Genomic DNA, 16,821 nt, shown 5'->3' with positions numbered 1-16,821 from the left:
GAACATTCTTAAATGGCAGGGGGTGGGGGTGACCCCTGGGGACTAACCCTGTATTTCATTTAATGGGTTTTATCATTTAGAACATTTTCAATTAAAAAGATTGTGTCTATCACAAACGGTTTTCAATTTATAATCATTTTAAAATTTTAAAAAATAAAATCCCATAGGGTTCTATAGTAAAACCCTGTTTTGTTTTTGCCCCTCAAAGTACCCTTTTATAAACCCCATTGCACAAACAAAACCCTGATTGCACCACTAGACATGTTAGTCTAACATATTGTGAAACCCTAAGTTAATCTGACAAGCGGTTTTGGAGAACGGGTGCGGACAAGTTCAAATTTAAAAGCGGCGGAAGAGGAAGAGGAAGAGGAAGAAGAATAATAATAATAATAAGAACTGAGCAAAAACAATAAGTCTTCCCAAACTTCGTTTGGGAGACTAAATAAACATGTATTTATATAAAAAAAATCCAGTATTTCATTGTTAATTGAGTTCTAATTCTTGTTTACAATTGATCCTTTTATGACAAATCAATACTAGAAAGGGGGTTCATTAAGTGTACAGTGCTAGCTAGCATAATTAACCCCACCACATTCTGTATGTGCCTGACCCAAGTGACAGACAGGAGCTTGTAATTCAGTGGTAGTCATTTGTTGCTGTATATCATATTTGTTTTTTGTTTATTGTTTTGTACATAAATCAAGCCGTTAGTTTTCTAGTTTGAATTGTTTTACATTTGTCATTTCAAGGCCTTTTATAGCTTGATATGCTGTGCATGGGTTTTACTCATTGTTGAAGGCCATATAGTAACTTATAGTTGCTAACTCCTACGTAATTTGGTCTCTGGTGAGAATTGTCTCATTGGGAATCATACCACATCTTCTTATTTTTATATCATTAAACTTTAAGGCAATGCAAAGAGCACATTTTCTCATACAAATTGAGAGCAATAAATAAGACATTTTCTATATCCAATACTTCTTAACCAAAACAAAACTCTGACTTTTATTACAACTTTACTTGATATGGTTGACTTCTAAATATCAAATTAATCATACATACAATCACACTCTAGGAGAGAAAATGTTTAGTCTCCCTCAGCTTTGTATTGACAAAAGGAGGAGAAATGGGGATTTCTTTTACTTCAAAGACTATTTAGAGCTTGGCATATTGTATATGTTGCCCTCTTGACGTCTTTTGGTTAGGTTTGTATTTGGGTTGCTGTCTCATTGATGTTTACCCCACATCTCCCTTTGTCCCTATTTAAGCATACCATATCCTCTAATTGGTACCATAGCATCTTCATGGTCCCTGGCATTGATAGCTATCCCTCTGATGATGCTTGACTGTGATACTACAGCAAATGTTGTGCTGGCTGCAATACATAAGAACTAACTTTATGTTATCTCGAGGTCTTTACATAAGTGGAAATCTGTTACCGTTTTATTCAATACATTACTGTAAACCAACTATCCAATGCTTACAAAGTCTATCCAAATTATTTTGCAAAGATTTCCACTCAAACCAGTGCTAGGGGCTGTCTTAATCTTGCTGTGAGGTTTTGCTCCATGTTGAAGGCCTCACTGTGACTTTGAGATCAAGAACAGCAATAACATCGCTGTTCCTTTGCCTTTTGTGTGTTTTCTGCTGAGAATGAACTGATTTTGTGTCATGGATGAATACCCCATATCCTTTGTTTTTCTCTTATTTTTGAAAGCAGAAAAATAATGCATGCATAAATAAATCAGTGCAAAGATGTTAAACTATGATCTTCTGTTGGAAAATTGAATAAGTATCTATTATAATTCATCCTTGGCTTTCACAATTGTCTGCCTTGAGCATTCCTGATGAAGGTATATTGATTTCAGAAAAGCAATTATGACACATCAAATACTGTAAACCAACTAATTTTTCGTGTGCGATTTATTTTCGCGAGTAGAAAAATAACGCGAATATAAATCGTCGCAAATATGTAAAACTTGGATTTTTCCATATTTAATTACATCAAGTAAATTTGAGAATCGCGAAATTAAGTCGCCGGGAAATGGGCTAGAAAGGGCTAATCGTGAAATATAGTATCCGCGAATATAAGTTGGTTTACAGTATATAAAGTGATGTTTTCATTTTCACTATCAATATCATAACCAAAGTTATATGCTGATCTTATATAAATTTATATTTCCAGTAAAATTGATTTACAGAAAATTACAGACTTTTTTTTCAATTTTAAACAATGATTAAATTTTTGCAAAAAATGTACAAAATAAAAAAAGTCACCAAAAAAACAACACTTCACATCTTGATTTTTGTGGTTTAATTACCAATGTTCAAATCTCATAGATTGGTTATTAAAGATGTAAACTATTATCTAGTCCTAAGTAATAATGTTGAGGGTTTTCATCCATAAGACAACGACCCACAATACGAAAAGTGGGTATAATTTTGTGTTTCTATTTTGTAGATGTTTTTCCAAGCGAGTACTCGAGTATCGCTCAGTAAATCGATTAATAAAATCTTCACCAAGTTGACATCCCTAATAAAAACTGAAAAATAAATGAATCTTTTGTATTTACCTGAACATGTGGCAGTGTCTGCTGTTTTACTGTATCCCGTTCCACATTCACACTGATGTTGTTTGGCAGATGTTGGGAAACAGAGCTGACCACATGATTTGGAGGAACATGAATTTTTCTGACCTATAAAGTTTACAATTTCTTTTTAAGTTACAATGTATTTGTTATAGTAATGTTTTTCAATAAAGGTTTATTAAACACTACTATAACAATTATTTGGATGAACATACATATTCAGCCAGATATTGTATACATTTTTGTCATGTTTGTTAAAGTAAAGTTTTTCTTACAATTATATACTCTCCCTCCTTAGACTGACAAATATGCAAATGTGCTTGGTCAAATAACAATTTGATATGTGAGTGCTCTGAAAATCCTTCACTGAATTAAGTAAGATAAATCTGAGTACCATATTTCCAACAGAAAGAAGAAAATTTCATGAAAAGTTTCTTTCTGAAAACATTGATATAGATAAATATCAAATTAAACTCATCATTCTTCCTAAGGGCTATTCCATTAAAATGTATGTTTTAGGGTAGGAAGGGAAGTTTAATTATTGAATGTGAGTCATGGGTCTTTTTTCAGTACGCGTTTATTACCATTATGCAAAATTATCTAAAAAATGGTTCTTGGTTGTAGGGATATTTTGAAAGTCCCTTCCTACCCTCCAACATACATTTTAATGGGAAAGCCCTAATTTTGAAAATTGTAAATTTCTAATGCAGAATAGAGAAAATGTCATGAAAATCTGAAAACATGGCATTGATAATTATCGAACTTTTAAGACTGTTTGTTGACCCCTGGATGTTTTTTTCTAAATTTATTTTGTTGTTGTGTTGCTGTTTGATTGATTTATGGTTACTTAATGTCCAGTGATAAATATTTCATGATTATTCAGGATGGGCGGTCTTACTGACATCACATACCCAACTATAAGCCAGTTTTGGACCTTGTCCAACCTTATGAAAAAGTGATAAATTTACCTTTTTCATGCCTATTATAGAACACCTTCAATATACTCAATCCAACCAGATTTGCCTTTAGAGTTTTTTTCTTCTGAGGACCATAGAGAGCAACAGCAAAAATACTCTCGTAATCAGCATCCACGTAATATAACATTCGATTGTTGATCACAAGGCCACGTGGATTACTAAGTCTGTTTATAAATACTCTGCCCCTTCTGCCATAATTAGTATATCTCATAATCTACAAAAAAAAGTAGTTTTGTTTTTTGTAGTGTTGATATGCAACTACTTGAAAACAACTTTACAGAATTCCACCAAAACTTCATAGATTTCTGCAGGACATGAAGTTGTACTCCTGCTATGTTAATATTTTGATCTTGTGAATTTGAGATATTGTTATTTGGAGATGATAACCACGATATTGTCTCTTTGTTCTGATGCTGCTTAAGGTGGTACCTAACACTACAGGGAGATAACTCTGTAAAAATCAGCTAAACGTTTTAATTACGTTGTATTGTTAAGGAAATATTAAGCTTCTCAATGATCAAAATTAGTGTTTGTCAAACTGCTATATAACCAACGAAATTTTTCTGATAAAGTGGTTGGTTCAAATTTTTTGAAATTTTTATATTTTTGTCAAAGGGTCAAAGTAAACATTTTGTCAAAATTTTATGAAAATTAAACGAGCCAAATTAATATTAGTCAAGGTGTTGGGTACCACCTTAAATGTAACTGTGGATTCATTATTATTTGTTGGATAACAATTTTCTGTGGATTTCATAGGTACAGGTGAACCACGAATTCAAATGTTCAAAGAAGTACAAATTTCTATAGGCTTGTATGTAGACATTCTTCTGAATAACAACAAAATCAAACAAACACGAAAAAGCAATTTTTCTTATATCCACTTAAATTGGTACCCATCAAAATTCATAAATCCACAGTATTAGCTTTAATTAGTTTGTTGGTTGACAGTTTATTTTATGTTAAATGGTTAATACACCACTAAGCTGAATACGCTTATAGTTCTTAATCTTGCTGATACTTATATTTTGGCATTGGACAAGGTATCCTTGATTATCAGAATAGTTCTGACATTTTGACATAAAATAAATTGGAGGTGTAATGATTGATATTTTAGTCTGTGAAAGCATAGTTTAATTATTAGCTTAATTTTGGACTTTACGAGTAATCTGAGATTAATTGTAAGTGTTTCTTTTACTTTTTGTTAAGTGTTTTGTGCTTAGTAAATGATGAGTCAGCTCTTTTCCCACAGTTTTTCACATTTTGTTCTTTTGTTTTGTTGTTTCAACATGGTCCCAGTTTACTATATAGGGAAGGTTGAGCGCTCAAAATCATGTTTTACCTAGCCTCATTCTTTACGTGTCTATTTCAAATCAGTAGCATGTAGTCCAGGAGGGGGGTTTTTAACAACCTTGACTACCCATGAGGGTCTTGCACGGTCAGAAAATTGTAATCCAGAGCTTGTCATTGGTTGCCGTTTGACATTTTTGTTTTTTAAGTTCATCTTTTCATCTTGAATCTAGTCATTGGTTTCCTCTTTTAATATGTTTCACACGTCATCCCAGGGACTTCTATAACTTATTACAGTGACCTGTAGTTGTGTAAATCCTTTTCCTTTGGTCACTGGTGGATAACTGTCTCATTTGAAATCATACCCAGGGGTTCCTGGAACCTGTCATTTTCTTCATTTTTGAATTACAAAAGTTATAAACTATAGATTGTTTACACTGATGCTTTATACCAGTAGGACTATTAACATTCTTAAAGAGGACCTTTCTAGGACTGTAATTCTTAATGAGGACCTTTCTAGGACTGTTAACATTCTTAAAGAGGACCTTTCTAGAACTGTAAAATTCTTAAAGAGGACCTTTCTAGGACTGTAATTCTTAATGAGGACCTTTCTAGGACTGTTAACAATCTTAAAGAGGACCTTTCTAGAACTGTAAAATTCTTAAAGAGGACCTTTCTAGGACTGTAATTCTTAAAGAGGACCTTTCTAGGACTGTTAACATTCTTAAAGAGGACCTTTCTAGAACTGTAAAATTCTTAAAGAGGACCTTTCTAGGACTGTAATTCTTAATGAGGACCTTTCTAGGACTGTTAACAATCTTAAAGAGGACCTTTCTAGGACTGTTAACATTCTTAATGAGGACCTTTCTAGGAGTGTTAACATTCTTAAAGTGGACCTTTCTAGGAGTGTTAACATTCTTAATGAGGACCTTTCTAGGAGTGTTAACATTAATTCTTAAAGAGAACCTTTCTAGGACTATCAAGATTCTTAATAAAGGCCTTTCGAGGACTGTTAACATTCTTAATGAGGACCTTTCACTGGAAAATTCACCAAATGGTCCTGGACATTTCATTGTTTAAAACAAATTTGAGCACCTGATACTACATCGTCTTATTTTTATGGTTTTCTTATATTTATTACAAAAACATCTTTATGCATTTTCATGTTTGGGCTTAACATATGAAACAAGGATCTTTAAATTCAAGGGGCAGAAAATTTGGCCTTATCTTATCATCTCCTTTTATGGTACATCATAATAGACCACTTTCCAGTTATGTCCTTCACCTGAAAAGTTCGTCAATTATGAGCACCTTTATGACAACACCTGATAGAGGGGATCGACAGTATACTTGCACTATTAAAGTTCATCAAGCGTCTTTGTGATCGTCATTATGCAGGATAAACTTGAAATAATTTAGGTACTTAATCACAATTCCCTAATGACAGCAGTGCTGATTATCAGTTATTAAAATTTAATTTGCTGAATATTTTGTACAATATAGAATCATATTTTTTCAACCGCTCGCTCAACATGGGAAAGAAGTGACCATGCCCATAAACGCAGGAATGATGTTCACTAAAACCATTGTTTTTGATGGAAATGCAATAGACTTGAAAGTGGTCTATTATGTATCTTACCCATCCTTTGCCAGAGTCAGACCAGAACAAATCTTTGTTTTCTTTGTTTAAAGCCAATCCTTCAGGGACTTCTGTGCGTTTTGAATGGATTGTACGAGGAATCGAACCATCCATGTTCATCACTGCTATCTTTGGCTCAACAGATTTACTTCCCTTATCTGCCCAATATATTTTCCTGTAAAAATGTCACAGGATTGTGTAATAATTTTTGATTGACCACATTCATTATGTTGACTGAACTATTTGTTTACAAGTGATGTATTAGAACTAATTCAAAATTCAAACTCTGTCCTTAAAATAACATTTCCGATCTTAGACCAATCAGAAAATGAAACAATAGGCTCGCAAGAGCCTGAATTGCTCACCTGTAATTTTTTGCTTAAATCTTTCATCAATGTTTTTTTTTGCTCTTCAATATAAATTAATGAGTGGCTTAAAAATGCCATTTAAATGTTCTTTGTATCTGTCATATTTTCTTCAAAAGCAAAAAATGCATTTTACCCCTATGTTCCATTTTAGCCATAGTGGCTATGTTTCTTGATATACAAGGAAATAAAATACAAAATATATACTAGATACTCTGAAACTCATTCAGCCAAAGTTTGGCTGAAATTGATTCAGCAGTTTCAAAGGAGAAGATTTTTTAAAGTAAGCAAACTAGATGAACAAATTGTGATAAATTGTCTTTAAAGGGCTTCTAAATTAAACTCTTCCAGTTTGTGATTTGTCAAAATGTTGAACATTCCTACGGCTCCCGATTTACGATTCAAATCTGGTGATGTCGGACCAGACAACAGGTAACCAAGTTTAGACTTAACTGCTGTCGGACCTTTTCCTCTTATAACGGTATCTTCTATAAAATTCCAGTAAAAATCTAATCCTATCAGTAAAGATATACTTTTGCAGCCCCCCCCCCCCCCCCCCCCCCAATATGTTGAGAATATACTGCAAATGTCAACGTTATGTTTCTCTTATTTATGTCTTATGTTTAAGACTTAAATTTGTACCTTTGTATGGGGCCTTCAATATAGATTTTGATCATAAAAGTAACACAACGCAAAGTATAGAGTTTTATTCGTTTATTACAACTTCCTAAAGGGGTCAATTGACAATTTTGGTCATATAAAACTTATTTGTAGATCTTACTTTGCTGAACATTTCTGCTGTTTACAGTTTATTTTTATCTATAATAATATTTAAGATAACCCAAAACTGCAAAATTTCCTTAAAATCATCAATTCAGGGGAGATAACCTAAAAATCAGATACCCAATTTGGCTGATAATTTCAGGGCAGGTAGACCTTGACCTAATAAAATTGAGAATGGAAATGGGGAATGTGTCAAAGAGACAACAACCCGACCATAGAGCAGACAACAGCTGAAGGCCACCAATAGGTCTTCAATGCAGAGAGAAACTCCCGCACCCAGAGGCTTCCTTCAGCTGGCCCCTAAACAAATATGTATACTAGTTCAGTGATAATGGACGTCATACTAAACTCCAATTATACACAGGAAACTAAAATTAAAAATGATACAAGACTAACAAAGGCCAGAGGCTTCTGACTTGGGACAGGCGCAAAAATGCGGCGGGGTTAAACATGTTTTTTGAGATCTCAACCCTCCCCCTGAATGAATACTTTAACTTCTTGTCTGATTTGCTCTAAATGCTTTGGTTTTTGAGATATAAGCCAAAAACTGCATTTTACCCTATGTTCCATTTTTTTAGCCATGGCTGCCATGTTTTCTGAGGAAACAGAAAATAAAACACAAACTTTATTCTATATAACCTCAGAATCATTCAGCTTAAGTTTGGTTTAATTTGGTTCAGTAGTTTCAGAGAAGATTTTCTTAAAGTTAGAAAACATGATAAACAAATTGTGTAAAATTGTCCTTAAAGGGCAATAACTCCTTAAGGGGTCAGTTGAAAATTTTGGTCATAAAAACTTATTTGTAGATCTTACTTTGCTGAACATTTTGCTGTTTACAGTTTATCTTTATCTATAATAATATTCAAGATAATAACCAAAAACTGCAAAATTTCCTTAAAATTACCAATTTAGTGGCAGCAACCCAACAATGGGTTGATCGATTCATCTGAATATTTCAGGGCTGATAGAATTTGACTTAATGAATTTTTTTACCCCAGTCAGATTTGCTCTAAATGCTTTAGTTTTTGGGATATAAGCTAAAAACTGCATTTAACCCCTATGTTCTATTTTAAGCCATGTCGGCTATGTTTTTTGATGAAACAGAAAATAAAATTAAACAAATTGGATGGAATTGGTTCAGTAGTTTCAGAGGAGATGATGTTTGGAAAGGTGAGCTAAAAAAGTATTTTGACAAAAAGTTTTTGGATGTTTTGATTGGTCCAAACCAATCAAAACATCCAAAAACTTTTTGTCTACATTTGGACCAATCAGAACTTCTAAAAAACCATTTCTCAACAATTGGACCAATCAGAACATCCAAAAACCATTTGTTAACATTTGGACCTATCAAAACATCCAAAGAACATTTGTCGATATAAATCAGATTATCAAACATTATTTAGGGGATACTTTATTTTGCTTTAATAGCCATTTCCAGCTTACTTTGCAGTATTATTTTATATCTTAGAGGCAACAATTTGTATATAATTGCAACAATTTATATTTGTATTATTTTACGTAAAACTAAATTGCTTGCAAATATTAATCCATTGGCAGTATTTTTTAACCTTACCCATTTTCAGGATCTACTATTAAAGCAACTGGTTTGGCACAATCTGTGAGTCTTCCCCTGTTGCTCATCAGAATTTTTCTGTAGTGTTTATCTGTATCCATACTCATAACTTCTATGGTACCCGACTCTAAGTCAGACCAGAAGAGATTCCTAGTAATCCAGTCTACTGCTATAGCATGAGGGGCACCAGAGAAAACAGTTGGCAGGTAGTCAGACTGGTTTCCTTTGTAGACTGATACTGATACCAAACTTGACTGAAAGAAATAAAAGTATATTTTTCTTCTTTCTTTTCGTACACACCATTTTGTGGCCATTTCATAGGTAAATGTTTACCATAAATTTTATTGTTTATAAACATACAAATTACCTATTAACTTGTGTGGAGAATTTGTAACAACCCTAAAATCTAGTCCATTAAAACGCAATTTTTTCCGCAATCCACAAAAATTGATACTCGCTATGATAAATGAATCCACAGTGTATGATAAACTTTCTTTTTATATGTTGACATTATATTGCAATAAACTTATTAGATATAGTATTTCCTTTTTTTTCAGTTGTCAGGCTTTTACAATCCTTTTACATCCCCACCTGACTAGGGTGTTAAGGGTTTTGATGAATAAAACAAATATAAGATAATTGACTACATTTGTAAATTCAGAAATTATTGCGAGGTTTTTATTAATGCGAATAATGCAACTGGTTGAGTATCGCAATAATAAGAACTCGCATTCTGATACTGAAATATAGACCTGTATGCACTTTTTTTAGAAATCGCAATAATAAAACTTGCATTTTTGTCCATTCTTGAAAAATCGCAATAATAAATGCCTGCAATAATTTCTGAATTTACAGTATTGTAAATATATATGATATATAAAGATATATTATTTCCTACATTCAATCAATACAAACCCAAGTTCCTTTTGTTTTAAAATATATCCTAGTTACTTTTTATGATAATGTGCTTTTTTATAATAGATGATTTGAGGTTTAGCAGAAATATATATCAAGTTCTATTCAGGACTGAGGAATCAAGAATGCAAGCATTATTGAGCTATGTATATCCAAATCGTAATTCAAAGTATCATATAAAGGAAGTTGGTGTCCGACAGATTCAAATAAAAGAATGTGTTGGAGGACATGAATGTCCCTGCTCAAGCTTTGCAATGAAAATGGGACGGACCGACAGACAGATGGACAGAAAGATGTCTCGTATGGCCAGGGCATAAAAACTCACACGTTACAATTCATCACTGTTGAGCTGTTGATCAAATATGTAAAATCATTCTGTTCAGTAGTGTTTAAGAAATGAGTGATGAAAAAATTTGAACTTCAACATATAGAAAATTCAAAATAATCAAACAGAAGGTAAGTACTTGACAGATCTCAAAAGTGCTTATGTGTAACAACTCATCACTGTCAAGCTTCTGACTCAACACGAAGTCATTCTGTTAAGGTAAATTTTGACAAAAGTGAGAAAATTATTTGTTGGACAAACAGACGTACAGACAACGTGATTGGAATATTGTCCTCATTCCTAGTGTGGGGGTATGACATTTAACAATGTACTGATAAATCAGCTTAAGAAGAAATACAACTGACAACTAGTTTCAAACTTCAAAAATCTTAATACCATAAACACTACACAATGAACTTACATTTCCCATTAAACCCTTTTTAACCAACAATATCTCTTTTGATTTGCTATCGAAGTCAAAATCTATAACACCTGATTGGCTGGTTACTGGTAACAATGTATGTTGTGATTGGTTGTCCAGAGACATTCCAACCAAGCCAGCAGCAGATAAATACAGAAGGTATTCTTCATTTTCTGAAATACAGTATATTTGATTAAAATGCAATTTGCTATTGCTAAAAGGATAATTAGTAATTTCATTGTTTGTATATTGATATGAAAATATAATCAAATGCCATTGGTCAAATATCCAGTTTAAGGACATTTTGTCCCGTTATTGTCATTTATATTGTTAGAATAGTTGATTCAATGGTTGCCAGTCAATAACAATGTCGTCTATTGACTGTATTTAAAGCTATATTGAATTCTAAATGACAGTTGGGTTATTTGGCAGAAATGAAAAAAAAAACAACATTCAGTACATTTAAAAATTTTGAAAAATTTCATCATCAAATGCAGTTTTAACTTCTATGGATTCATTTATTTTCATGAGTACCAATTATCGTGGATTAATCAAAACTTTCATGTTCGTGGATATTCAATTTCGCGGTTTTGCCGAAGTCTGCTTACAATCCTATAGAAAATTTGTTATTCGTTGAACATTTAATTTCGTGGTTCACCTGTACCAACGAAATCCACGAAAATTGGCATCCAACAAAAAGTTATGAATCCACAGTACTGAGGGTTATGTATTTTCTTGGGTACCATAGAATTTTTTTTAAAGCATATACCATATACCTATACCTACATATAAGAAAATATACACAGCATTCTTTAGGAAATATATTTAAATTTATGTCGACTTAAGGGGGAGTGTAGAGAAGTTAGAAGAAGAGAGATAATCATACCAACCATTAGAAATACACTGATGATTGTCTTTGTCCAGTACCATACCACCAGGGCAAGCACATGTGTAGTTCTTTGTTGGGGATAACAAACATAGATGACTGCATTGGTTCTTTTCACATGGACTTTCCTCTATAATAGAAAAATATTGCATTTAACAGTTATACTTAATACTTTTAGATGCTGACCAAAAAGCAAAATAAAAAAAAAGACCTACAAACTCTGTAATTCTTTTCTTAGAAAAACTAAGCACTTCTATCTTTTTTCTAATATTTTTCATTTTCGGGAGGGGTTTAAACTAAACACATTGTAGTATCAATATTCAGAAGTCTCCAAATCAATCAGTATTATTTTGTATAATGATTAAAACCAGTATTTGTTTGTGCTTCATATTATCAATGTGTACTGATTTAGCAAAATTACTGTAGTTTTTCTTTACATTAAAGATATTTTTATTCCACATTTTCAACATTTCCATATGCAACCTTAAATATCAATTTTGAATTTAATGCATACATTTATTGTTGCAAATCTTTGTTGGCAGACAAGTTTGTGAAAATAATAAATTAATGCAGTTATAGTTGGTTTGAGCTTTCATGTACATGTAAAATGAGAATGAAGCAATTTTCTGGTATACAATGCAAATAATGAATGTTAACTTAGTGAATGATGACAGATATCCTCACCTGAAGCTTAGGCCAAAAATAAAATTAAATTGTTTGAATTTACCTACCTATACCCACCTAAAAAGCAGCTTACCCAAAAAAATTTATGACACAAATTGTTTTAAAATTTATTTAGGGAGACTTTTTCCTGCTCTTGCATCTTTTCTTGTCTGAAACATGTTTTTGTCAAAAAAAAATAAATCCCTACCTACCTACCCAACACTACAAGGCACGGGTAGGCAACATCAAACAAAGAATTTTTTAAGGGTGGCCTTATGATAAAACTTTTCAATGTTAAAAGCAGAATTTCACACAGTAAAGGGGCATAATCCTATATAAAATTTGCCTAAAAATTAATAAATGAATGAATCCTTACCCTGTGGTTGTCTAACAGGATGGAAAATAGCAACACCAAGTGGTCTGGTTACTCTGCTCACAGTTACTTCCCTTGACGAACAATTAAATTTGTTACACTGGGAAACCTGTCCTGCTACTCGGTCTGTCCAAAATACAGTGTCCTCAAATACCACTAGACCATGAGGATGACGTAGAAACTGGAATAATATAAAACAAACAAATTACATAAAAACTAATATTCTACTGTACTAAAATTAAGTTTTAATAAAAAAAAGTATTCAAATGTTCTTGACAATTATAGTAATTCAAATTCACATCATATTGTAACTTGAATGTCTAAGTATAACACATCATTAATAAACTGCATGGCATTGACTGGATATGATCTAAATATAGATCACTTCACTGCACTATTTTGTTAGAACCATCAGGAAGTGATAAACTTTCGAAGATAAGATTTTCAAGTCAGTACCATAAGGGTTTTAATGCCATTTCATGCAATTTTCACCCTAAAAACAAATTCAAAGATGTAAATTAGCAGATATCCAGTAACCAAAGGCCCTTTAAATCTAACCTAACTAATGTTTTCAATGGAATCAAAATCTGAGCTAAATTTTATTTATAACTTAGTGAATTGATGGTACAAATGCAGACAGGGCAAACATCTGATCAAATATTGCCTCTGTGACTTTGTTAAGACGAGACAAATATCGAAATACTTGCATGGTCATTAGCAAACACTTGTGTCCGTCCAGAACCATCGTAGTTACAGTACTCGATAAAATCAAGTCTAGCATCAGCAAAGTATAGACGTCTGTTTGGATAATCTATAGATAGACCGTTTGGCCAATAAAGCTTCTTTGATACAATAATCATTCGGCCAGAGCCATCCATTCCTGCTCTCTCAATACGAGGATTCTGTCCCCAATCTGTCCAAAATAAGAAGCGAGCTCTGCAAATAAAAAAGTGGTCTCAATAATTAGAATTTTTCTATTTAATCCAAGCATTAAAAATTTGTTATGTACTTTGGCAGCATTTCCAAAATTGCCTGCAGACCAATATTTTTTATACATCAATTTGAAATCACATATTATAATAATATATTAATATATGTTAACATCATAAAAAAACAGATGTTTCTAAAAAATCTGGAGGAGGGGTATTGCCTGACGAGTAGAAAGTGCTGCAAAATATCATTAAAAGTGAACAGCCACCTGTTCAAAACAAAAGCAACACTTCAAATAAAAGTAAAATCAGGAGTCACCACCAGAAATAAATGTAGTGGATTTTTTTATGAAAGAAATTGTCTTTGGTTCTAAAACTGGTATCTAGAGCTTGACATGTTATTCTATAGACCAAGTAGACTGTCATGTCTATTGTAGAAGGTCATAAGTTGACCTCAAGATGATGCACCTTTTGGTATTGTGTTGCCCTTCAATTTATGTCATCCGATAAATAACTTTGAATCTATTTTGTAATATTACACAATTCAGATATTTAAGACATCTAAAGGCATCATTATATAGAGCTCTTTGAAACTATCTGTCAATCTAAATAGTTTAGGGCTATTCCGTTAAAATGTATGTGGGAGGGTAGGAAGGGACTTTCAAATTATCCCTACAACCAAGAACCATTTTTTGGATAATTTTGCATAATGGTAATAGATGCATACTGAAAAAAGACCCATGACCCACATTCAATCATTAAAATTTCCTTCCTACCCTCCCACATACATTTTAATGGAATAGCCCTTACCCTTGTCTAGGATCCACTCCTATTCCTCTGGGGTTGGTAATATTCTCACTAAACAGTATGGTTTTATAACTTCCATCAAGTCTTGCTACTTCTATGGTCTCTAAGACATAATCATTCCAGTACAGATTACCCCCGATCCAGTCAACAGCAAGATCTTCTATAACATTAATTCCTACAGGAAACACCTAAAGGACAGAAAAAATAAGTTCAAACTTTAAATACAGATTTTTACCATTCCTTCAGAATAGAAAATATACAAAAAACTTCATATAAAAAAGAATTAAATCAATACAGTTTACACCCAGGTCTGCTAAGGGCTATTCCAATAAAATGTATGTGGGAGGGTAGGAAGGGAAGTTTGATTATTGAATGTGGGTCATGGGTCTTTTTTCAGTATGCATCTATTACCATTATGCAAAATTATCTAAAAAATGGTTCTTGGTTGTAGGGATATTTTGAAACTCCCTTCCTACCCTCCCACATACATTTTAATGGAATTGCCCTAAAACATTAATTCCTACAGTAAATGCCTAAAGGACAGAACATATATGCTAATTCTTTAAATAAAGATTTCAATCAACCAATTCCATAGCCAGGTCTTCTACAAAATAAATTGGAAATAACAACAGAATAGAAGATAAACCTTAAACTTAAGAAAAATAAATTAAAGCAATTTGAATGCAAGTTTTTATTATTGCCAATCAGATACTGTCATATTTTTCCCATTATAAAAACGTTGCAAGATATTCTAATTATAGATGTCAAAAAGCTAATTTTTGAGGTTAAATGTCCTATATCTATTCATCAAATACCTGTTATTTTCAAGTAAAAGAATTACCTCTGTAAGATTTGAGCCATCTGTTTGTACTCTGTAAATTTTCTTCTGTGAAGAATCAGAGAAATAAACTTGGTTGTCAGCGATGTGGACGTCTAATCCTGTCATTGACCTGACCCCTGGCATTGGCATGGCAATGTAATGTTGTAAGGAAGGATCACCTTTAACTAACTCATTCTGACTAGTAACAACCAAATATGGTTTGGTCTCATCTGAAATCAATTTGAAATTCTGCTTACAATAATCTATCTACAGATCTATGTTTTGTAACAAACCCTTATTAAGAATAATCTCCAACTTTCAATAAATTATGAAATATCTCTGTCTTTTCCCACTAGGCTCTGTATTTAAAACTTGCAAGAGCTTTTTGAGGAAAAAATGTAGGTAAACGGGGAGGGGGGCTCAAACAACTCTTTTTTAAATACCAAACCATCCATAATCATATCACACCACCTAGAATGTTTGCTTAAATTTTTTAACAGAATTGTATATGACTATCCTTTTACCCACAAAAATAAATATTGTGTTGCATCCAACATTTAACTCTACATTTTTTCCTGGAATAGCTGTGACCAACAGCTAGGCTCTATATTGTCCTTTCTTAAGCCGCTGTTTCAAATAACAGCCAAAAACTTACATGTTACACAATAATCTTGCAAGTTTTTGATAAGATTTGTTTTCAAGAGCTGTTATAAAATATGTCATATGTGGCAACCCAAACTGCATGTATTAAGCTGTTAACAATATTGATTTCAGTAGCTATGTTAAACACCTGATTTAATCAGTTACCAGAAAATTGGTTAATTTTTTTGTAATTATAACAGTTTAAATCAATAAAGCTGTAGGATACCAGATGGGGAAAGAAAGCAAGGTGGAGCAAGGGAAACGTGGCCACACACAATAGAGTGCAAGCTGAGAAGCAGGGGAATGACATGGGGAGAGGCAGAAAGAAAGGCAAAAAACTAGCAACAGTGGAGGGTGATGATGATCTCATAGCAAACATGCACAGAGTAAGCTATTGTAACAGTGTTTCAACTGTGTACATAAATCTGGTCTGAAATGTTTTTTCAAACTAACATATAGGATTAATTCCAACGTTAACACTGTTATCATTTTGTTTTTTATCATTAAAACTTCATTACAGTACTTACATTGAGTTCTAAATGCCGCCTTCTTTTCACCGATATTCCGTCTCAAATAAATATTTAGCCATTTAATAAAGGACTATCCAATTTGAATTTTCCTTGGAGTTCAGTATTTTTGCTATTTCACTTTAAAGATGATTTAGTGCGAGTAAAACTTTTTTTTTTTAAGTATTGTAAATTTAGAAATTTTGTGCATGGATTATTATGGTAATTGTTTAATAATAAACAAGGCAGTTTAAGCATATGTCATGTATGTTGAAATGTTTCTTTTAATTTTTGCAAACTTTTCCTGTCATAGTTTTCACAA

The 16,821-nt window shown here is 32.6% G+C and overlaps 1 protein-coding gene across 1 annotated transcript in view; it reads right to left on the bottom strand.

Moving 5' to 3' along the window:
- LOC127718035 (low-density lipoprotein receptor-related protein 2-like) overlaps positions 1–16,821 on the bottom strand; it is a 178,434-nt gene that overhangs the window by 92,025 nt on the left and 69,588 nt on the right. Inside the window, exons 27-37 of the mRNA XM_052223930.1 lie at positions 15,373–15,581; positions 14,535–14,719; positions 13,503–13,731; positions 12,799–12,976; positions 11,764–11,889; positions 10,874–11,046; positions 9,213–9,466; positions 6,492–6,666; positions 3,557–3,779; positions 2,574–2,696; positions 1,274–1,375 (exon numbers count right to left, since the gene is read on the bottom strand). Of these exons, the coding sequence (XP_052079890.1) occupies positions 1,274–1,375; positions 2,574–2,696; positions 3,557–3,779; positions 6,492–6,666; positions 9,213–9,466; positions 10,874–11,046; positions 11,764–11,889; positions 12,799–12,976; positions 13,503–13,731; positions 14,535–14,719; positions 15,373–15,581 (1,977 nt within the window). The remainder of the gene's footprint in view (positions 1–1,273; positions 1,376–2,573; positions 2,697–3,556; positions 3,780–6,491; positions 6,667–9,212; positions 9,467–10,873; positions 11,047–11,763; positions 11,890–12,798; positions 12,977–13,502; positions 13,732–14,534; positions 14,720–15,372; positions 15,582–16,821) is intronic.

The sequence above is a fragment of the Mytilus californianus genome, unplaced genomic scaffold, assembly GCF_021869535.1.
Source record: "Mytilus californianus isolate M0D057914Y unplaced genomic scaffold, xbMytCali1.0.p SCAF_10, whole genome shotgun sequence".
In the NCBI taxonomy this organism is placed as follows: domain Eukaryota; kingdom Metazoa; phylum Mollusca; class Bivalvia; order Mytilida; family Mytilidae; genus Mytilus; species Mytilus californianus.
This window is presented reverse-complemented; position numbering and strand designations above follow the sequence as displayed.